We start from the raw sequence: 23594 nt of genomic DNA on the forward strand, positions 1-23594 counted from the left end.
ACAAAATACAAAATAAATACAAATGTCGGACTTAATGCCTATTAGCTTTCTCTACTAGTCTTCTCTTGTCTTTTCGTCTTTTTTATTTTATATACTTATAGTATATGTGTATATTATATTTGTATGTATATGTTATTATATGTATTTTTGTTTGATTTGCTTTTGCTGTTGTAATTGTAGCACCGCTCACAATCTCTTTGATAGTCTTAAGGTTGACTGGTAGAGAATGCTTCGTGGCATGAAGTCCGCCTTTTGGATTGTAAGATTTTTTTTTCTTTAGTGCAATAAAGATTAAATTAATAAATAAATCATAGGGCTAAAAGAGACGAATTAATTTATTTATTAGTCGATCGATGGATATTTTTATCATTTATCGATAGATCATTGAAATTATGTAGCGGTGTTGTAGTTCGTGTCATCCACGATGACGCGCAGATTTGTCAAATCTAACCTTTAACAACATGAAAATACGAGTAAAGGCACGCGTCGTCGTGAATGACACGAACTATATTATGACACGTGTTAAACAAAATAAAACGTGTTGTCTTAGAATAAAATAATAAAAAGTACCGGTTAGTTTATAAAAAAATATATAATCACAGGTTTTTGTAATAAGTGTATAAAAACTAAAGTATCAGAAAAGTCACTTCAATTCACAAGTCTTCCTTCGACTAGTCACATTAGTCCGATTATGAAAGTTGATATTTTATAGTTTGAAATATAATTTAAAACATCGATATTTAAAGCAAACCACTTTTTTATTATAAGATTTATAAGATTACCAAAAATTACTAGTAAAGAAATCAGTCTCGAATTTTTGCGAGAACTGACATTCTGCCTCTGAGAATTCTTTAAAAACAAATGACTGTCTATGCTCGGCCAACTCCGTGTATTTTGACAAGGCATCTTCTACTTTTTTCAGTGATTCTCCTTCTAACTTTTGCTTGTTTCTTGATAGAACCCAGGAGAAAACTGTAAAGAGAAACATAATATAATTATTTACACAAACATTTTTGGATTAAATAAAATAATGAATTTCTTGTAATTTACATTATTGGTATTTCTAAAGCAATTATAGGCAGACAATATCTCAGGACGAAAGTGGAGGACCCGTTGCGAAATCGCCTTTTCATACAAATGTAGTCCTCATTTTCCTCTCTGGATATTAACATTATGGAAATATTTTGACACAATTTGTTGTATATCGATCACGGCCCTGCCTTACCTTTGATTTTATTCGATTTTTTAATTATTATAAAAGTTAGGAGTATTTAAAAAGTATGAAAACTGTTTTTCGCTCCTAATTTTTACAACAATAAAAAAATATAAAAAATTCAAACGTAGGGACATAGCTATTGCCAATATACATCAAATGTTATAATAGCTATTTAAGATACAAGTGCAGAAAATAGGAAATACGCAACGAGTGGTGATAAATTAAAACACGACTAATTACCTATTCGCACGTGTATTTATCGTACAACGTTCAACTTTCATATATTAGGTTTTGTGCATAAATAGTTACAAATTTATAAAGTGCGTTTTAGATATATGTTTGTGTGTTTTTTGTATATAGCAAAAGTATTAAAAAAAACTGACCAAGTGCGAGTGCGACTGGCAAGTGAAAATTTCAACTGTCTAACTATCACTGTTTATGAGATACAGCCTAATGACGGGCAGACGAATGGACAGCGGAGTCTTAGTAATAGGGTTTTACCCTTTGGGTACGGAATGCTAAATATAAACCGACTAATTTCCACGAATAATTTTTCCAACAACCATTTAAATATACTTTCGATAAGAAAACCTTATTCAAATAGGTTTATGGGTTTGGAACCTACGATATATAAGCACAGACAAATACCCCTCTTTTTGCGTCAGAGTTATACGGTTCTATTACGGTTCATGAGATGAGATGGTGACAGACGGGCAGACATACAGACAGACGGACGGACAGCGGAGTCTTAGTAATAAGGTCCCGTTTTACTTGTTGGGTACGGAACCCTAAAAAAAGGACATACTCGTACGATAGCCTGACTGCTGTGTCGTTTAGTTTACGATCTGGTTTTATGTTTTAAATCCAATTCGATTAATCATGTTATTACAATAGGTACAGTCACAGACGGGATTCTTGAGCTATTTAGGGTTCAAACAAATTTAGTTATCTATACTAATGGTATGAAATTTCCAATGTAAATGTTTTTTTTATACCACGTCGGTGGCAAACAAGCATACGGCCCACCTGATGTTACGAAGTCATCGTAGCCTATGGACGCCTGCAACTCCAGAGGCTAAACCCTAGATGGCTCAGCATTTAAAGTCCGTGACTGTACCTAAGCGAAGAAGGGCTATAGGTACCGTAATGGGTTCTCGGCTTCCTCTTGAAGGTCTTGCAGGTGTATGCGATAGCATAGTTGTCGTAGTCAGTGGATAGTATGAAGAACGGGAACTGTAGCACTTTGTCTGAAATAAGTATATTATGTTATAATTTGTTGTAATTAACTTAAAGATAATTACAGTCGGTTGTGGTTAGAACTAACTCACTAAAAATAAAAAAAACACACAAGTGCGAGTCGGCCACGCCCACCGAGGGTTCCGTACTGTTTAGTATTTGTTGTTATAGCGATAACAGGAAAATACATCATCTGTGAAAATGTCAACTGTCTGATTATCACGGTTCATGAGATACAGTCTGGTGACAGACGGACAGACGGATGGACAGCGGAGTCTTAGTTTACCCTTTGGATACGGAACCCTAAAAATAAACCGACTAATTTCCACGAATCATTTTGCCAACAACCATTTAAACATACTTTTGTCAAGAAAACCGTATTGAAATAGGTTCATCCGTTTGGTAGCTACGATATAGGTATAAGCACAGACAAATACCTCTTTAGCGACAGGGTTATTTTTATTTCATGATATTTTTTATATTATTATAAAAAAATACTTATGACTATAAACAAAAGCGTTGTCAAACTGACGACAGTTTTTTCTCACATTTTCCTTCATAAATATTTTTTTTTCTCTATGAAAAAAAAAATGTTTTGGAATGTACAATTTGAGCTCTTTCAAATGATACCCCAGTTGGCCTAGTCACTAGACTTTCAAATGTTGTCCCCTCTTCATATTGGGCATTTTCCATAATAATAATAAAAAAAAACTTTCAATGTGTCTGGCTTAACGTTGTCCATAACTATTCCAAATTTCAAATCGATAGCTTAAGTGGTTCTTGACATATTTCGACGGTTATCGACGAACGGATAGAGTCGCACCATAACGGTTCCTTTTGTACCTTTTTGGTACGGAACTCTAAAAATGTATTACTTCGGGTATTTACCAGCATTCTCGTAACTGACAATGAACTGGGCCCTGTTTCCAGCATCGAAGGTGGGATCAACTCTAGCCAGATAAGACTTCTGAGTCCTGTTCCCAAGTTCAGCAACCACGTAGGTCTCCTTCAGGGTGTAACCCAGGTTGTCCTCCTGGAAGTCCAGCGTGGCGCAGTCGTAGATCGATCGACCATCACTGGCGTAGCTGGCCACGTTGTACCAGCTGCCTGAAAACTGATGGTGGACACTTATCAATAGTTTGCGTTTTAAATAATAAAATTGTTGGCCAATTCGAACGTACAATGACATCAGAATGATATTTGAATCATATTATTTAGTTATCGTGCATTTCGTTCGTACTTGTCTGTACATGTATTGGAGCGGGCGAGACGCACGATAAACGATAACTAAATATGTAACATGACATGATTCAAACGTCATTCTGATGTCAGCGTACGTTCGAATTGGTCTGATAGACTAATTAATTATTATTGAAAACAAAACAAAGTAAGGTTTTTATTATGAGCGAGAGGAAAGTTTTTCAAAAGTGCGTCCATATAAAGCAAATGTGTGCCTCCGTCATAGCTCACCAATTAGATAAAGTCGCAAAATGCATCGAAGGATCCAAGTCTCAAAGATTCTTGGCGACAGGCTATTACTTTTATCTTTTGCCAAAAACATTGTTAATAAATTAATTAAATATATTTTCTGAAATCTGTCTAGGGCTGTCAATAAATAATTTTCATCATAATTTATTTGGTATACCGGGTGTTTCCTGTAACAGGAGCAATAAATTAAACTGTAGGCTGTACTCCTCAAACTCACCAACATTTGTTCAGCAACTTTTAAAAATAACTAAGACGCAATGTATTGCGAATTTTGTTATGTTTAAAGCGTGACAAGCAACGTCAAACACACTGATGTCAGCGTACATTGAAAATAATATTATATTTGTATGAAGAAATAAAATCTAAAGATTTTTTAATTTTTAAAACATTTTAAGTAATCCAAAGTTATATCGTTTTAAGAGTACAATATAGGGTAATTCTACGAGACTGTAACGTCAGTTACCAATTCTTTCGTATGTTCTTACATTGATTAAGCAAATTTAAGTCTCTGTATGTCTGGCGTAGCCCTACAGGTAGATATCTGGATACTTGAATTTTCTTAATTAACATAAGAACACACGAAAGAATTGGTAACTGACGTTACAGTCTCGTGGAATTACCCCTATATGGTTTAATTATTTGCTCGTGTTACAAGAAACATCCGGTATTGTATGTAGAAAATTTGATTGCTATCACAAATAAATGATAATAAAACATACTAATTACAATTAGTCACAAACAATAAAAGTTAATCATCAACTGATCAGAACGGATGATTAAAAAAGATATAAATTAGCCAAAAATATGAATACTTAATTAAACAGTTTATCATCAATTAATCAGAAAGTATGCCTACCTACCTACCTCAATTAATAATCTCTGAATAATTGCATAAAATCCTGTTTTAATTTGCGTTATCTGTATAGATTTTATCAGAATTCTGAGGACATGATTATTCATTAGATATATCCTGATGACGAAGAATCTTTTGAGCGAGGTGAAAATATTTTACAATTTTATAAATTATTTAGTGAACTATAAATTATCATTTCTCTGAAAGTGGGTCGTTGTTGTTCTAAAAAGTGTGCAGAAAATGATACTTTTCTGCTATAGAACAATGTACTTTCTAAGTATGTTTTTTTCTTTTTTGTTACAATAAGCAATTAAGAATTTGCTTTTAAATGGATTCATTCCATAAATAACGATATTTTTACCAAAATTGTTAATTGAATGTACCGTCAATAAATACTACTGAAGTTTATACTTTGCCGTGTTTTTTTAAATGCACATGTACACTTTTTACTTTCCTCGTATTCAAAATAAAAGTAGAGTGTTGAACTCGGTTGAAAGGCACCATTTCATCCCTTGGTTAAAAATCTCCTATTGTTTTTAATGTCACATCGTTAAATACTTTTTTATCTGACTATCAGTCCTGCAAATAACACTTGAAGCATTTAAAAAAGGGTTAAAATTATTATTAAGTACATTTTAACAGTGCATACCCAGTAAAAAGGCAACGATACATAAAGATATGAAAAACTAAATTATAAGTGTAATAAGAATTATCTAGAGATGAAAATCGGCTAATCTCTCTAGATGCCACGATGCTACAGATGGATATCCCGGTATAGTCAATTTTATAAGACAATCTAATATAATGAACAACTCTAAAGTACTATTTAAAAATTTCCAAATATTTACCTATATTCGCCTTTTTACACCAGAGGATGAAATAAATATGGGAACCATTAATCATGATCTTCAAGCAGGATCATTCCTAACTAAATCTCTGCATAGGTACAACACGTTTAATTGTACACTTTTGTTGTACTGAAACCTAAATTTCAATTATTGACGAGCTTATTATGATTTAAAGATTAAAATTAGACAAAGTTTTGAGGGTAGATATAATCATGATCTAATTTACCTTAGTGTAATCCAAATTTTCTTGAATTTTGATCGTTGGACATTCTCCCAGTATGTTATCCGCCCAAGCCCCGAAAACTCCAAGTAAGCAATACAGTAAAAACAACATCATTATTTTTGTGTGTTTTTAAACAAGTACTCGGAGCGAAGGTATGATATCGAATGCTTGCGCGTCGCATCCCACGCGATAATTATCCAATGAAATGACCCCTGAGTAAAGTTGTTTTATATTGAAATTGCTTGTTAAATTGAACAACCGTATGGAGTTTCCTATAATGTTTCCTCTGGGTATTTATAGTGGGCCACATGGGTCAGTTTTCAAGGTCTTTTGCACGTGTTGGTTATTATTTAGTGCAAATTACATAAAAGTAATCTTAAAATAAATAATTACTAAAATATAACAGAGATGTACTCGTATAGTCTCCATATTAACCATGGACATAAACATATAAACATTAAATTTAGAGATGTAAAAGGTCCCCAATGTCAAAGTAAAGTACTAATACTAACAAGATTTGGAGGTGTAAAGGCTCTCAAAACGACCATTTGCAGGGTGAAATTGGGTGGATATGTAGGTCATACTGGACAATAAATTAAAGTCGTTCAATATGACACAAAATATTCATCCCTCAGCGTATGGTCAAACATACTTTTTATGTAGTTACTACCTGAGTCATTTAATTTTGCAAGTTCGTAAACCCAAGTTATTGGGCACTTATTAACATTTTAACTGCATTATGAACATGGCTTTAGGTAAAGGTCAAATGGATGAGTCAAATTTGTCAATAGATAATATAATAGTTTTCTAGAACTTCGCTGTGTCGTAAACAACAACATGATAGTTTTATATTGATTTGGTGTTGTATATTGTAGAGGCGTTTTTTTATAAGTGTTAGGAAAAAAACCATCTTTGGTACAAGCTTTTATCGCTGACTGTGCTTTTCTTAGCACAGGCAACTAATCGAACAATTCTGAACACTCCAAACACAATTAGATTGCATTGTTTCATCACAGAGTTCCTATGGTCACCTCCTGTCTTCATCATCAGATCAGCTTGATAGTGCCATAATATTGCATTGTCACCTGACTTACTTATATATATGCAAATTTTCAGGTCAATCGGAAATCGGGAAGTGGGTCAAATTTTGCTTCCAATATTTGACCCACACTGACATACATACAACATACATATATATATATTTTTATTTAATCTTTATTACACATAAGAAAACACGCTGTACAATAGGCGAACTTAATGCCGTAAGGGAGCTTTGTATTATGAATTACTATAGTAAAATTGATACCGATACGCAAATTAAGAGAAACTGTTTTCTATGATTATAAAATTGGACTTCTCATATAAAAGAGAGAAAGTGACACTAGACGACTAATTACATATTACGAGTATGAAGATTTGAAACATTTTAATTAAATTAGAAACGTATTGATATCCACACTTCCGGCACACAATAATCACTTAAATTATTGTCATTGAATGACAGTAGGTAAATTTTCTGTTACTCCTTAGAACGTTAAAAAATCCTTAAGGAAAATTTTACGAATAATAAGATATAAATGCAATCTCATTTCCAGTAACCGTCTAATATAAATATTTACGCCGCTTAATTATTATACCACACCACAGATAACCTATGACTTCGGGTACGGTGTTATAGAGACGCTCATCCAGTCTTGTTTACTTTTATACAAGAAATTGTCCGGTTAACACTTTAATATGTTGAGAATTGTAATATTTGTCTCATTACTTTGTAATGTGTTTGGGTATTTCACATTATCTGGAAAATGTCCTGAAATAGTGAATTTGAAAGAAGATTTCCGACTGGCTGAAGTGAGTGATGATATTTTATTCATGTATTTATATTTTATGTAATTTATGTCAACATTGCTATTGCTAATTAATATAAATTGTAATTCTAGAGATGTGTTTGTCAAGAAGCGAGCGAATAACAGTAAAATTTCGCTACCACCTCACCGCATTTCGCTGACTTATTTGAAAAGGGCCCGCGACAAACCGTCGCTAGTTCGCTACGCGTCCTCGCATAGCTAATAAGCTGGCGTGTGAAAGCGAAAGGTCTACCTGCTGGCAGTAATAATCATGTAGGGCAATTTCGTAAAAAATACCAATGTCTGTGAAACAGACATTAGTACCGTATCAGTGGCTCGCCCTTTTAATTATTTCATGTATTTTTTCAAGTATTGATCAAAAAAAGATGTTTTCAGTTTTACAACGACTGGTACCAAACCTACTCTTACTCCAGCGATGGTCACCGCCACAACAACTGCTCAGTACTCAATCTCATCACCAAGCCCACTGGAATATACCTGAACCAGTCCAGGGTAGACCGAGGCCTGTTCCATCGATACAGCATCGGAAGGATGGTCATACCGTCCGAAATTGAGAAACCTGCGTACTTGGATATTGAGTTTCAGTTTGAAAATGCACCTAGAAGACGTAAGTACTCGTAATCAAAATTATGTGCATATTTAATTGCATTTATATTAATAACCTCATAGTTTTATCATGTTTAAAAACCAGCTGAGTGCGAGTCAGACTGTTCCAAGGCTTGCGAGCATCATCCAATTTTTAACATTAATAGAATTAAAACTGTTTTGGGACATACTAACATAAAGTAATAAACTAATTATATGGTTTACACTCACTTATTTTTAGTCACTCGCGTGGCATGTATCAGAGAGCCTAGGTCTCCTTTCTCAAGCACTAACAGTGCGAGCAGCGTTCACAACGGCCATGTTTCGCGTACTGCTGCGCGCTGCGTCGCACGCTGCGCACGCGCTGTTAGAACCGGTTGGTGGAGATCTTGCGCTATCACTGTAGTTGTAGAACTTGTCGCGCGAGTGACCAGACCAGTGACCAAAAATACGTGAGTGTAAACCGAAAAAAATATTTAAAAATTCTTAAGTCCTACTCACAAACATCGTTTGAAAATATTTATATTTAATTTCTCATTTACGTGGCCCGTAAATGTGTAAATGCTTACACAAAAGTGGCCCCTATGTTTAAAATTAATTTATTTACGTTATATGTCCGAGAGTATGTATTAATTTATTTGCATTACAGACTTACATATGTGTACCAAATTTTAACAAATAGGCTGTGACCGACGGACAGACAGACGCACGAGTGATCCTATAAGGGTTCAGTTTTTTCCTTTTGAGGCATGAAACCTCAAGAAGTAAGCTGATTTCATCCGGCCTAATCGCGATCCCTGATAAGTTCTGTACCAACAATGATTAGATGGCCAAACACCTTCACCAAATACATATTATAAAATAGTACTTGTAGAATCCATCATATTATAGGAGTGAAGTCTTTCCACCAGATCGTTGGTTCACCTCTTTAGGCTCTCTCCAGTCTTTTTATATTCGTGGCGGTGGTGAGTGTGTGTGGAAAGACCATGAACGAAATCTGGACAAAACGTAGTAAGCTGTTAGGAAAATCCTGAATGTTGCTTTAGTCTAAAGTGCAGCGTGCTGCAAAAGTAGGTGTGCACTTTTTTAGCTGCATGTACCTTCACTAGGTATGGACAATCTTTATTTATATATTTTTCTTTCTTATTTTAAATATGAGCTCGCAGTTTCTTGTCTATTATATATAGTACCGAACATGGACGCAAAATTTGAATCCATTCACACTTACAAAACATGAAATTTTGAAAGAAGGTAAGCTTAAAAACGGAAATCTTAGGCGCAAGTACCTTAATTATGTAATAGTAGACGCTATACAGCTTATGAAAATAGAAAGTGATGATATAGGGTGTCAAATTTTTTTTTCGTGTCAGATAAGTTAGTCTGAGACGTGACGTTCCTTATCTTTACAATCAAATAAGTAACCAAATAAATTGAAAATATATCATTGTGAATTAGTTAGCCGATAGCCGATAAGGCTTAGTACAATAATCTGCAATTAAGTTAATTAATTAAACTGCATACACGAAAATTTTATCGTTACCAAGAACACTAATTCAATAATATGTTATAGATGTAGGTATACATATAGGTTTACAGGGATGTTAAGCAGAGAAAACAACCCTAACAAAATATAGCTGACAATATTTACCTTTGCTAAGAAATTTACAATTCAGGTTGCTCTGGCTCCTACATTAGGATCATCCTGTTTGTTATAATCTAAGTTGGAATTGGAGTCGTGGCGTTTCGCTGTTAGACATCGGTTTTAAGAGTCCCCGGCGCGCTCGGCCGAATTTCACCTTCCCATACAAACGGATTTTCGTTCTCATTTTGAAACTGCGAGTTGGATTGTAATGAAACTTTGCACATACATGAGGTATATCTAGTAATTGGTAAAAGAAAATAGAGCAAAACAAGTTTTGTATTAATAACTTAAATTCGCTGTATTCTTTAAACTATGGTATCGGAAGCTACATAAACTAATTAAAGAACTAGATCTTATTATCCTGCTGTAAGTACAATGTTTCACAGCAATCTAGCTAGTTGTTTTAAAATGAGAGTGTAACTACGTTTGCATGGAGAAGAGCTTGCTGAGTACCCTTAATAAACATTGGGAATGATGTACGTAACTCTTTTTAGTCTATCTTTCGACCTTCTTCATTTCAACATTTTGATTTCGTTTCAGTAAAAAAAAGAAGATATCCATTCAGAGTTCTGGCGACTAACTACAATTACTACGCTACCGTATACACTTGCGAGTATAGCCCTTTAATCGACAAACATTTCAGTGAGTATTATTAAATATATCTAAAAAAAACATGCATTAAAAAAAATGTTTGGTGTCAAAATTGGTATATTAAAGTATCTTTAAACTGGTAACCACGATACAGGCTTTGCCTAGTGTGGAGACCATCGTTAATCTTAGGCTTTAACATTAAGATTTTAGACCTTTACTGTAAAAGGAATATCCTGTGGCTGCAACGTAAAATGGAAATAAATAAATATATATATATATTATTTTTTTATATGACGGCCGGTTTGGCCTAGTGGGTAGTGTTAACCCTTCGTATTTTTAGAAATACTACTACTACTAATACTACTACTATAGTACTTAGGTACTGTACTTGTATTGATCAGTGTGATATATCTGGGCGTAAAGGGAAGCTATGAGGAGATTATAATTATAAAGACATATATTTATAGAGAATAAGCACTGATACAATTCAGACTATTCAGCTGCAAAGTCGAAAAGAATGTTACGGCATCACGCACGTGAACAAAATCTGTTTTTATTATTCAAATATTTAGCTTATTCCACGCACGTTTATGCAGTTACCTATAAAACAAGATTCTTTTAGTTTACGAAGACACATTCTAACACAGTGTGCATGAATGTAAATTTATTGCTTAAAACAATATAAATTTAAATTCGTTCGCACTGATCAGTGCTTACACATACGAAGGGTTAAGCCTAATCTACATACTTTTGACGTTTATTTCATCAATTATTGAAATACAATTATTACCAATCGCAAAAAGTACTCACTATATTTTGGTATCAGAAAGTGCATATACCTAGCTTTCTTCAACTCGAGTTACCTTAAGGTCAGGGTAGCAATGTATACATGTTGTTATATGTCTTTTAACTATGGAAGGTGGAGGTAAGGAATACAATCTATATAGGCAGACCTGTTGCAAAAGTGTCCAGTTGTCAGCTATAAATAATAGTTACAAATAATAGGTAAGTACTACCGCCAACTATTTGTTTTTTTTAAATTAAATTATCATTTACGGATTTTTGAAGGACATTTTTTGGTACATGGAGATTCTATTCCTTACCTCTACCATCCATATTCTTAACCTTTTCGCCGCCACGTCAATGAAGTAAAGAAAAATAAATAATGAAAATACCTCAAAAATTGCACGTATACAAACCTGACCAAAACCATGACTTGAAATAAATTCGTGGCGTGTGGGGCATGAAATCTAATGATTTTTATCAAGTAAGTAAATGGCGGAAAAAATGTCAAACAATTTTATTTTTTCTTATGAAGGGCTATCGTTTTAATATTTACGTCGCATAATGTTCTTCCTTTATTGTATTCGATTGCTAATTATTATTGTTATTGTGTTTCAGTTTACGTGTGGGTTCTATCTAGATCCCACCTACTCAACGAGGTGTCACTGGCCCTCGCTACCAAGCCACTGCAGCAGATCGGAGTAGACCCTGCCAAGCTGGTGAAGGAAGATTGGTCTAAATGCCAACCTAAATATTTTGAGGATACGGCTACTGAACCAATGACCTTTAGATATCCAGTGCCGATTTAAATAATACCTTATTAAAATGTCCATATGTGTACGTAAGCCTACATAACGTACCCCATAAGTTTAATCAAGTAAGAAATAAAAATAAATGCTATATTCCAATTTTGGTAAATATTACTCATAGTAGTTGTGCGTGTGTATACGTGGGGGAAAAATAAAGCGATGAAGTAGGTACATCATTTTTTATCGAAATATTGTGATAAATTATACATTTATAAAAATTATATGATATAGGTTTGGTTTAATTAAAAATTTCTGAGTATATATGTTAATTGTATATGTTATATTATTGTATATGTACAGTTAAAGAGAATTATTATTTACAAAATACATGATTTGAGTTATGATGTATATTCTACAACTAAAATATTACAACAAAACATAAACAACGATTGCAGCTTTAAGGAAATACATGTAATACATTTTTCTTTATTTGGTTTGTAATATCACTGTGAAGTAAAACACCTATGCATTGTTAACTTCCCGTTGTTTTAAAAAACAAACTTACCGAATAAATACTTATATTCTAATCGCAATTATCTAACTAATCTCAATAAATACAAAATCATAATATTTTATGGTTAAATATTAGTTCCTGTAGGGCTAAGACGGTCGGCTCTTTATCATTTGTCACCATGACTGTCACGTTCTAACAAGTATGTAAGCGTGAAAGTGACGGGCATAGTGACAAGTGATAAAAATGGAACCATGCTGCCACTGCTGTAACTACGGCTATGATGCTCGTTCTTGCCTACGTAACAGCTTGATAAAACGGTGTCCGTCACTTTCGATCCCGCGGTGTTAAAAAGGTTGTTATAACCCGTGGATAAAGCCATCATAATACGCCTGCTGTTTTCCGGATACTCTACTAAAGTAATCACATTATTACTACAAGATAAAGCGTTCACCTGTTACTATCATACCAAGTGTTAGTACATCACGTATGTTTTATCTTGTCATTATTGCGATAAACACATCCATCACACGTTTAGTTGAGGTCCCATTACAGTGCGATAAGCACATGCATCGTGCGGTAAGCGCTGGTAGCCTAGCGGTAAGAGCGTGCGACTTTAAATCCAGAGGTCGCGGGTTCAAACCCCAGCTCGTACCAATGAGTTTTTAGGAACTTATGTACGAAATATCATTGATATTTACCAGTCGCTTTTCGGTGAAGGAAAACATCGTGAGGACACCAGACTGATCCCAATGAGGCCTAGTTTACTCTCTGGGTTGGAAAGTCTAACTAAAACTAGTGCCTACGCCAATTCTGGGGATTAGTTGTCAAGCATACCCCAGGCTCCCATGGGCTGTGGCAAAAATGCCATGACAACGCGAGGAAGAACAAGAAGCACATGCATCATACCTACGTATAGGTTCGCTGAGACACTACAAGCTATACGTTGAACTCTATGTAAAATTGTGCTGACTTTTAAGAAAGCATTGCTATAAGGATTCCCCGACTCTATGATTCTTAGATTAGTATGAATTTCATACACATCATTAAAAATAATCTACTTACTGAATTAGTAATACCTATCTACCTTTATTATGGTATCAGCAGGGAGAGGTAAGGTGAATATTTATTGATTACACACACAGCTACATATACATATAGGTACTAATTGTCAATGTATATAGCGAATTAATGAATGAAAGTGATTTAACTGCACGAAATTAAAGATAAAACCTGGAATAAACTCTTCTACATGACATGTGTGCGTGAGCAACATTGCTGCTGGTACCTATACTTAAGGGCATTTATAGTATCCATGTCGACAGGTTATAGTATCGTAAGATCAGGCAGATCGTAATGTTCCTGTGTAATGTTTTAATGATATTTGTTTTGATGATGACATTAAACCAATAATAAGTAAACTGTCCAGAAATAGGAGAAGCGGGGTAGCGTCGACACAGGGAACGAGACAAAGATTTTCACGTTTCACGATATTCCTAGGAACTCCACAATCTGCCTAATTTTACGATTGACCGCCGAAATCCATAGCGACACTTGAGCGGCATATATATTTTTGTAGACCAAATAAAAATATATGAAAATCAAACGCATTCATAAATAGCTGCCTAAGATTCTTCATCGACATGTGCAATAACTGCTTCGATATGTGCAGTCCAGTGGAAGCTGCATTTCTCCTGCTCCACTTTTTCCAAGTACGCTGCACTGGCAAAGGGAATGGAGCTCAGCTCGCGACGCGCTTTGTCCAGCGTCTTCGGGTCGAGAGTGGACGAGCGGGAGGCGATCCATGCTGAAACTGATAGGAATAAGATTTGAATTAGCTGTTCAGACTGATAAATATAGTAAGTAAAACTTATTAAGATCCGCGCCATACTTGACGTAAGACTTGGCGTGCAGACTTAGATGAATATTAGCTGTATATATTAGGAATTACATTTAAGAAAAAAAAATTGCGCGAATAATGAATTTTAAATACTTGACTTAAATACATCTCGACGTTAAGAACCCTTTACAGCGTTCGTGGTCAAATGAGTCCTTAGGAATAGTAAGTATCAAGCAAGCAAGCTCAGCAAGTTTCGTTGCCTAAACACGGTAGTCGACGAAAAGCTCTCTATTTTATCACGATTGTATATTATACTTTTTCTATGAGTCATCTAAATTGATACTTTTTTACTATAAAACCTAAATAATTAATGAAAATTGGTAAGTACCTCAGAAAACAAAAATGTAGTACAAAAAACATAAACGCGTGAAGTCCCCCGCTCGCCCGTCAGTTGGTATTTTTTGTTTAATTGACTACAGCGTATCGAAATGAATATTATAGTTAAGTTGGGAGCCCACACATGAAAAGTATGCAATTATAGTTTGGTATGTATACGAAATCTTCATTCAACAATACAGTCAACAAGTAGAACAAAAAATCACCTCTGTCAAAATTGCTATGTGCAAAACCATAACATAAAAAAATGGTCAATTTTGTTTAAATTAATGTCTGGTTATACATGCTGATACTCATAGTGCCACAATAGGCCCATAAAGTTATACATTACAACTAAGTAGCACTACTGTACTAAAAATTACTATGACGCGATATAATCCCTTATAATAGTTTTATTTCATGAGTAACTATCGCGGTTATCAAAGTCAATATTACAAGCTTCTATTTAACTTGCAACTGTACTTACGGATCAAATTTTGCAAGTTAAATTTGACCCACTTCCCGGTCTTCGATGACGGTGAAAGTTTGCAGACATATGTAAGTCGGGTGACAATGCAATATTATGTTACTAACGAGCTGATCTAATGATGGAGACAGGAGGTGGCAATAGGAATTCTGTGATAAAACAACGTAACATAATTGTGTTTGGGGTTTTATAGAATTGTCTCGATTAGTATTAGTTGCCGTGGAAAAAAAGTACACTCAACGATAAAAGCTTGTACCAAAACTGTTTTTTTTTGCCACAAACTTATTAGTCTCATTACACAATATACTTACTATACATCAGGTCCATTTCTTCACTGTTCCTACAACCGTAAATAACGGCGTAGTTGGTGTAGTCCGTCGTTAGTACTGATATTGGTATGCCCATTGGATCTGAAATCGATTTGTAAAACTTTTTGACCCCACGGCGAAAAAAGAAAGGTGTTGTATTGCATTGTAGCCCTTCAAGGAAATTGATTCATCAGTTTAAAGATTATCAGCTCTTTATCATAATGATGTAAGGCATTTTTGGCATAAAATAGATTTTGTTGGCATAAAGGTATAGCATAGGGTTTTTTCATTTTTATTTAATAGTTATTACTATTAGTTACAGGATTTTTAAACATAACTGTTATTGCTGTTTATAGTGTATTTCTAAATAACTTTTGAATTAGCAATTTTTAAAAATCGGGTTAGTACCTACGTAACTACGTATAAGTACTTAGTTGGTATGTTAATTTTAAAACAATTACGGGTAGGTACCATGTATGCATAGATGAGGTGATCGGTGACCAGTATTGTAGGAATAACAGATACTCGGCTCTTACTGCGTAGACACGCGCGTGCGCACGCCGGTATTTGTATTGTAGTGAAACGTGTGACATGGCCCATCGCAATCAGCGGGTTGCAGCATATGCTCTAGTGTGATTCGGTCGCAATTTGGTAATAATAAATTGTTGAAGTCTTTACTTCTGCGAGTCAGTTTTATTAATAGGTTGTAAACTAATTCTTTGATAACAATAACTTATACATAAACTTAAAAATAATAATAAAAACTATAAATAAACTTAAAATAAAGGTCCTATATATAAAACATGCCCTCCAAGTCACTGCCGATGGGCAGAGTGCCCAGAAGGCTGGCCGCATTGCCACGTTGAATGGCAATGCTAATGCGTTGAGCAAAATACTGGCCAGCCTTCTGGTCACCTGTGGCGTACTTCTGTGAGTACCTATTCTAATTTTATTGTCTCCGCTGTCCAAAGGTTGTCTGTAAGAAATCGTTCTTAAGCGATAAGATCGCCTGTTGTTACCTGTATGCTGTCCTTCACGTACAATTGCTCGATCTATATGTGCCGCCCGCAGGCGTTAATACGCTTTATAAAACGAAACGTACCAATGTTACTCTCCTGTATGATGAACACCGCCTCGTCCCCAGCAGAATATGTCGTGTTCACATGAAGTACGTACTCGATGCCGTCCTTTACATACACGTGCTCGATTTCAATGTGCCGCCCGCACGCGTTTATACGCTTATACGCGCATGCGCCGTGGTCCTCATACCAGGTCGGGAACCGCTCTATTTCGTACCAAACACCAAGGAACTGGAAAGAGTTATGGACTTTCTTCAACAATGCACGACCTTCATACATTGATAACGAAGAGAAAAAGTATTATAATTTTTTTAAAGGCCTCTTGACTCCATACTAAACGAATTGAGCATAGGTTTTCATTTTTACCTCGTAATACCGATTATAAACCCTTCAAAATCAGTAATCAGATCTATGTAGTATATTTTTCCTGTCTTTCAGTTCATTTTATTGTTGCTACTAAATATTTTTTTAATATAACAAAAAATAATAATGTATGTTATTATGAGATTATTAAGTACAAGCTTTTATTTGGTTTCACCTGTCCCGTTGTCTGTCTGTCGGTCTGTAATCAAATCTTGCAAGTTAAATTTGATCCACTTCCCCGTTGAGCTGATATTTGCATGCATGTATAAATCGGATGACAATGCAATATTATTATGACATAGAGCTGATGGAGCTGAGCATGATGGAGACAGGAGGTAGCCATAGGAACTCTGTGATAAAACAAGGCAACCTAATTGTATTTTGGGTTTTTAGAACTGTCTCGATGAGAATTAGTTAACTGTGGAATGAAAAGTACAGTCAGCGATAAAAGCTTGTACCTGGTACTTTACATCGGTAGAGTCCTGTTACTGCTAACTAACATACTTTAGAATGGCCAGAATAGCCCTGTTGAGGCTTTACGTATGGAGATGAGTATTTTCATATTATATCGGAGTGTTACCAATATATATGTACGTAAAATGTACCTGAACCCCTGTTCAGGTCTAACGCTTCAATCGAATTTGCTTTGGGTTTAACACGTCTCTCACGAAGAAGTATATATATAGGATTTTGCTTCATTGTGAGTGAATGGACCGGTCGGTCTGACCTAGTCGGTAGTGACCTTGTATATGAAGCTGATGGTCGTGGGTTCGATTCCCGGTAAGGGCATTTATTTGTGATATTTGCTACCGAGTCAAGGGCGTGATCTATATATTTTTTTAACCCCGCCGCAGTTGCGTCTCGGTCCTCTTACCGTCACCATATGGGCATTATGAATGCCATCTCGCTTTGCCCCAACTGGGGAAGTACCTCCATGTTACAGAAAAACCGCAGCCAAATAACACTAGACCCTCTCAAAATGTTGTGTTCCTGCCGGGGAGTAAGTTTGCCAGAGTTGGTCGGCAACGCGCATGTAACTCCTCTGGAGTCGCAGGCGTACATAGGCTACGGAGACTGCATACCATCAGGCGAGCTGTATGCTTGCTTGCGTAGTATAAAAAAATAAGCTTTTTATATTATATCAGTATCATTGTTTGAGTACCCACTACACCAGCCTTCTTGAGCTTACTGCAGGGCTTAGTCAATTTGTGTATAAGAATGCCCTATAATATTCATTGTATTGCACTATCCTTAATAGAGAAATCAATAAAACGCTACAACATACCTTTTCTAATTCAAAATACTTCATGGTCTTCACATCAGGACATGTTCCAAACTTCAGTATTTGCGCCACACACAAACACTGCATTAAATAAATGAAAGCTAATACACTACAAGTAATTTTATCCATTTTATTATTACACTACTAAAACTAGGAACGGGTGCTGCTGTATTTCATCTCTGGTATCGAGAGTGGAAGTCAGATTATCTATGTTTATCTGTACTTTGATAAGGTTAAGATTAAAATGTCACGTTGATGTTCGATTACAGAAACTGCAGGTCATTTACTCATACGAGTAGGTATATATCCAGCTTTAACATGCAAGACTTATACTAATTGTTACATTACCTAGCAATAAAATCATTAACGGTCAGGTAACTAAGGAAAACTACAGCAATCGCTAGTGCAGAATTCTTTCTATTCGGTCCAAGAATATTTAGACATTAACCCCCTTATTCATAAACGTCTACTAAAGTTGACAAGCCGCTAATAATCGTTTGTCCCTTTCCACCATACCAATACGTCGGAAAGGGACAAACGATTATTAGCGGCTTGTCAACTTTAGTAGACGTTTATGAATAAGGGGGTTAATATGTAGATTATCAAAATTCATTCGTACTCGGCATTAGAATGATATTTGAATCATATTATTTAGTTATTAGGGACCGTGCGCGTTGGAGGGTCTGCCATCTTGTGGTCTGAATCGGAACCATTAACAGGCACATTTACACGTCAAGTATTTTCTTGTGCATAGTAGGTTCTGCCATCTTGTGGGCTACATCGGAACAATAAACATCACATTTACGCTTCGCGCCAAAAATATGACAGCTCCTGTGCTGCCTCCTACAGTTCATGCACGCTCCCTATCGTGCTTCTACGAGTGAAATGCACGATATTTGAATGACATAAGTTAGACGTCACTCTGATATCAGTGTACGTTCTACTAACATCACAGTGGGTCAAACATTTCAGAGAAAAGTCACTTCTGTAGACAAAACAATAAAAGTTAACGACCCCGTTAAGTACCCGAGTGTGCATAAGCAGGTTTTTCCTTTTTGGGTCTTAAGTACTGAAAAAAATTATCATGCGTGTACGGGTGCAAGATAAGGTACTGTTACACATGCTAGTTACTTGCATGAAAGCATGCTACTATTGAGCAAATGCTTTAGGACGTGTTACTTATGACCAAATAGCAAATGTAAAGAGTTCATAAGCATGCTCATATTAAGAATGCTCAAAAAGCACGCTTATTAGCATGCTATTGCAGAGTATGTATAACAGTACCTATAAATATTAGCTTTTGATTATCTTAACTGCTTGAAATGTCTACAGGAAAGACGCGAACGTGTTAACTCCCTACCTAAGAAACGGCTCTAAATATGGCCAAGTTTTATATTCATATTCATATTTATTTATTGTGTACAACTAATGTCCATAGGTATAACTGCAGATGGAATAGCTTAGGTTTGTGTCGTGCATGCTACCTCTCTGTAGAGGTGTTACAATATATGGCTTAGGTACTAATTACAAATTACATAAAGTATCATTAAAAATAAGAATAATTTAAATTGATCAATACTAAAAGTGAAGTTGAGATAGTTAATTAAAGATTAGTAGGTAAATTAGAATAATTATATAATATTATCTGACGTAAATTCTTCTACTGAGTATAAAAATTGGTGGTAGGTAGTGATTTTAATTTAATTTCAAAGGTTTTGTCGTTTGGCTCCGACCTGAAGCTAACTGGTTTTTTTTTTGCATCACGAAGGCTGCATGATCGTCAGTACTATCTCCCCACATGATTATTCCATATCGAAGCCAGGCGTGTGCATAAGCAAAATAGGCTGAAAGTGCAGTTTTGAAATTAGTTGCTTTACGTATGTTATGAAGTCCGTATACTTATGAGTTTGATTGTCACCTGACGGTATGTTAGAAATCGCGACATTTTGGTTTTTACATTTTGAATATGTTTCTTCCAGTTCAAGTGCGAATCTAATTCTATTCCTAATAGTGTAAAAGTATCAGTGTCTTCGATTTTTGTATTATTAATTATTATGTCGCGGGTTCAAATCCTGGCTCGTACCAATGAGTTTTTCGGAAATAATGTACGAAATATTTATGTACACCAAGAATAAAATGCACCCTAAAATACTTCCTTGTGGTATTGACCCCTTCAATTCGATCTTTCACGACCGTATTCGTTCTATTATTTTTGTGGTTGGATTCTTGTATTCAACTTGGACATACTGAGCTCTATTGTTTAGATACGACCGAAACCAATCATTTACTACACCTCTTATTCCCGACCCATAGAACTTATTTAACAATATTTCTTGGGATACTTTATCATAAGCTTTGCTTAGGTCTAAAAGTAGCCCTACAGCATGGTTCTTCTTACTATATTTGTGACATTAAGTTAACTATAGAGTTTTACGTAAATAAGATTGTTTCCCAACAAAAAAAAAACATCCAATGGACACTTGATGTTTTTTTTCTTGTTTGTAAATAAACAAGAAAGGATGGCCTTTAACTTCGTTCATTGTTGGCATTAACAATAGAATATCCGGCGCGTGATGAGAGAAAAAGTTGTTCCGTTTTTTTTAAGTTCTTCCGTTAAGATGGTAAATATAGTCAAATACTTGACAAACTAACAAAAAATATAGTACCTATCGTCAGGTGACAGACAACCAAAACTCAGTAATTACTACCACAAATTCATAGCTAAGGTGAACCGTACTAGTAACAAAACAAGGTTGATTTTCGTTTTATTATTTTTATGCATTTTTTTTATAAATATTTATCATAATATAAAAAAAAAACGTAAATAGTGTATACATAATTATACTACTATATACTATAATTATAAACTAAAGACAGTTTTTGAAATGTTGTATTCTACCCACTTATAACCTACATACTTATAAGTAATAACTTATATATTACTTAACTACATCGGTAGGTTACTACAGTTATGCCATACCATCAATATACTAGTACTACTCACTACTAATATCATACAAATATAAATATTTCAGTATTTTCTTATATGTTTGCTTACTAAACTTTTTTACGGTTGGGCTTAGTTGGTTATTTAATTAGTGAGTTTGATTGTCACCTGACGGTATGTTTAAAAGTATAATAATGTTTAATATGCCTAAAATTGAGACCTATTCTTAAAAAGTCAAAATTAAGCGCTTTCGTTATTACCACTGCCAATATAATACCGGTTCCTGATTAGATTATCTATAAGCCCCTTGCTTTTTCTTAAAACTTAGATTCCTCTTGCCGCCCACCATACAAAATTATAGCTATAAAAACCAGGCAAGTGCGAGTCGGACTCGCGCACGAAGGGTTCCGTACCATTATTTATAAAAACGGCAAAAAAATATGTTTGTTGTATGGGAGCCCTCTTAAATATTTATTTTATTCTGTTTTTAGTATTTGCTGTTATAGCGGCAACAGAAATACATCATCTGTGAAAATTTCAACTGTATCACGCTACATAGCTAGTATCACGGTTCATGAGATACAGCCTGGTGACAGACAGACGGACGGATGGACAGCGAAGTCTTAGTAATAGGGTCCCGTTTGACCCTTTGGGTACGGAACCCTAAAAACTTTGTTTTTAGATATATTTTTAATTGGGTTGAATTTAATTTATTCGATAATATTTAATATTACGAGACAAATGAAATGCTACTTTGTTTGTTTTTAACGAAGGTTGAAATTCTATCGAAACGGAGTGTACGGTCATGTCTGAAAATACCGATACGAAAAGTGCCAAAAATATGTATACACGACCATTTGCCCATATACTAAGGTAGTGTATACATTTTTTTGGCACATTTTTCGAATCGATATTTTCACACGTGACTGTACCTATATCCTAAAGTACATTGGGCAGCAAAAGTAAAGTACAGTATTTGGGCATTTGAAGAATAGTATACGCTAATTATGGTGTAGTAAAAATACATTCAACTGTGTTTAAAGAGATAAAAATGGTTTATTATTCAAGTTTAAGTTTATACAACGAATAAATATATCGATGTTACATTACGATAGTACGATGTTACGATAGTAAATTAAATATTTTAATTATTTAAATACAAAAACGTGGAAAACCCAGATACCGCTGGAGCGACGAAGTCCTAAAAGACCTGTTCGCCCTCGGAATACCCAACTGGCGTGAAGTGGCGCAGGATAGGGCAGAGTGGCGCTCTCTTGTGTCAGAGGCCAAGATCCTGTTTGGGTCACTGAGCCAGTGAAGAAGAAGAAGAAGAAGAAGATTTAAATACAAAATAATTGTAACTACTGAAAGTAGTATTGTAAAAATTAGCATCCTTTTCAGTACTTGGAGATACCTACATATTTTAGGACGTGGAAATAAATGTATACATCTAGAACTTACTTTCTAAGCATAAGGATCGTAGACGCCTACATTTTCTACTTTAGAAGAAGATAATCTTTTCAGTAATCATTTCGTATACGGCGGGAAGAAATTGATAACTCGAGAGAAAAAAATTTAAGAAATTTGAATCTTACTTTTCCTTACCTTACTTTACCTTATGTAATTCTATTTTTTTTAGTTCATATTTAATCAATTTTATATCTCTAGTAATCAACTTATTCCCGCCGTGTACTGAATTATAATCAGACTTCGGATTACGGGGGTTAAATTTTTTTGACAAGTAGGGAGTTTCTTTATCGTTAAATTCAATTATGGATTCTTTTCCCATAGAGTAGTGATCGCTACAAGTTTTGTTTGTAGGTGCATATATTTTTGTGAGTATTATTTTGGAGACGACGATATAGTATGAGATTGTGTAAACAAAACATATGATACGATATAACTGCTGCATTTTGAATACTAAGGCTAAAAAATCCTTTTCAAATAAAGAAAAAGAATGTAGTTATGATTTTTTTGCATTTTTATTCATTTCAAAAATCTATTTTTACAAACAAAACATCTATAATTGTAAAAGCATCTATAATTAAGACGAAAGTGGAGGACCCGCGCGAAATCGCATTTTCATACAAACGTAGTCCTCATTTTCCTCTCTGGATATTAACATTATTGATAATATTTTAACACAAAACAATAACAAGTGTTAGGACCATTTAAAATTTGTATTAAATCTATTTTTCGGTCCTAGTTTTTACAATAATCAAAAAATCGAAAAAAGTCAAACGTAGGGGCATAGCTAGTATTCATCACATTTTTTATTATAGGACATTATTACACAAATTGACTAAGTCCCACAGTAAGC

At 34.7% G+C, this 23594-nt stretch overlaps 3 protein-coding genes across 3 annotated transcripts; 1 reads left to right on the top strand and 2 right to left on the bottom strand.

Moving 5' to 3' along the window:
• Positions 1-770: 770 nt before the first annotated feature.
• On the bottom strand, positions 771-6039 carry LOC133528060 (insecticyanin-B-like). Its single transcript, XM_061865269.1, has 4 exons — positions 5868-6039; positions 3341-3566; positions 2359-2463; positions 771-972 (listed from the first exon to the last, which is right to left on the bottom strand). Exons 1-4 carry the CDS (start codon positions 5976-5978, stop codon positions 779-781), a joined length of 636 nt encoding a protein of 211 aa, XP_061721253.1. The 5' UTR covers positions 5979-6039; the 3' UTR covers positions 771-778.
• Positions 6040-7553: 1514 nt separating this feature from the next.
• Positions 7554-12618, top strand: LOC133528262 (insecticyanin-A-like). The gene is made up of 4 exons (XM_061865567.1): positions 7554-7715; positions 8108-8339; positions 10500-10601; positions 11952-12618. The coding sequence occupies exons 1-4, from the start codon at positions 7602-7604 to the stop codon at positions 12140-12142; spliced, it is 639 nt and encodes a 212-aa protein (XP_061721551.1). The 5' UTR covers positions 7554-7601; the 3' UTR covers positions 12143-12618.
• Positions 12619-14020: 1402 nt separating this feature from the next.
• Positions 14021-19496, bottom strand: LOC133528678 (lopap-like). The gene is made up of 4 exons (XM_061866142.1): positions 18331-19496; positions 16706-16913; positions 15607-15705; positions 14021-14406 (listed from the first exon to the last, which is right to left on the bottom strand). The coding sequence occupies exons 1-4, from the start codon at positions 18454-18456 to the stop codon at positions 14219-14221; spliced, it is 621 nt and encodes a 206-aa protein (XP_061722126.1). The 5' UTR covers positions 18457-19496; the 3' UTR covers positions 14021-14218.
• Between the last annotated feature and the right edge of the window lie 4098 nt (positions 19497-23594).

The sequence above is a fragment of the Cydia pomonella genome, chromosome 19, assembly GCF_033807575.1.
Source record: "Cydia pomonella isolate Wapato2018A chromosome 19, ilCydPomo1, whole genome shotgun sequence".
Lineage (NCBI taxonomy): Eukaryota > Metazoa > Arthropoda > Insecta > Lepidoptera > Tortricidae > Cydia > Cydia pomonella.

Bases quoted from the DNA above. Each gene is read 5' to 3' on its own strand.
- LOC133528678 (XM_061866142.1), bottom strand. From the start codon at position 18,456: ATGGATAAAATTACTTGTAGTGTATTAGCTTTCATTTATTTAATGCAG. The intron at 15,706-16,705 runs GTACGTTTCGTT...AATCGATTTCAG, and splicing joins CATACAGGAGAGTAACATTG to ATCCAATGGGCATACCAATA. The intron at 14,407-15,606 runs GTAAGTATATTG...TATTCCTATCAG, and splicing joins AGAAATGGACCTGATGTATA to TTTCAGCATGGATCGCCTCC.
- LOC133528262 (XM_061865567.1), top strand. From the start codon at position 7,602: ATGTTGAGAATTGTAATATTTGTCTCATTACTTTGTAATGTGTTTGGG. The intron at 8,340-10,499 runs GTAAGTACTCGT...ATTTCGTTTCAG, and splicing joins TGAAAATGCACCTAGAAGAC to TAAAAAAAAGAAGATATCCA. The intron at 10,602-11,951 runs GTGAGTATTATT...ATTGTGTTTCAG, and splicing joins TTTAATCGACAAACATTTCA to TTTACGTGTGGGTTCTATCT.
- LOC133528060 (XM_061865269.1), bottom strand. From the start codon at position 5,978: ATGATGTTGTTTTTACTGTATTGCTTACTTGGAGTTTTCGGGGCTTGG. The intron at 3,567-5,867 runs GTAAATTAGATC...GTCCACCATCAG, and splicing joins AAAATTTGGATTACACTAAG to TTTTCAGGCAGCTGGTACAA. The intron at 2,464-3,340 runs GTAAATACCCGA...TACTTATTTCAG, and splicing joins TGTCAGTTACGAGAATGCTG to ACAAAGTGCTACAGTTCCCG.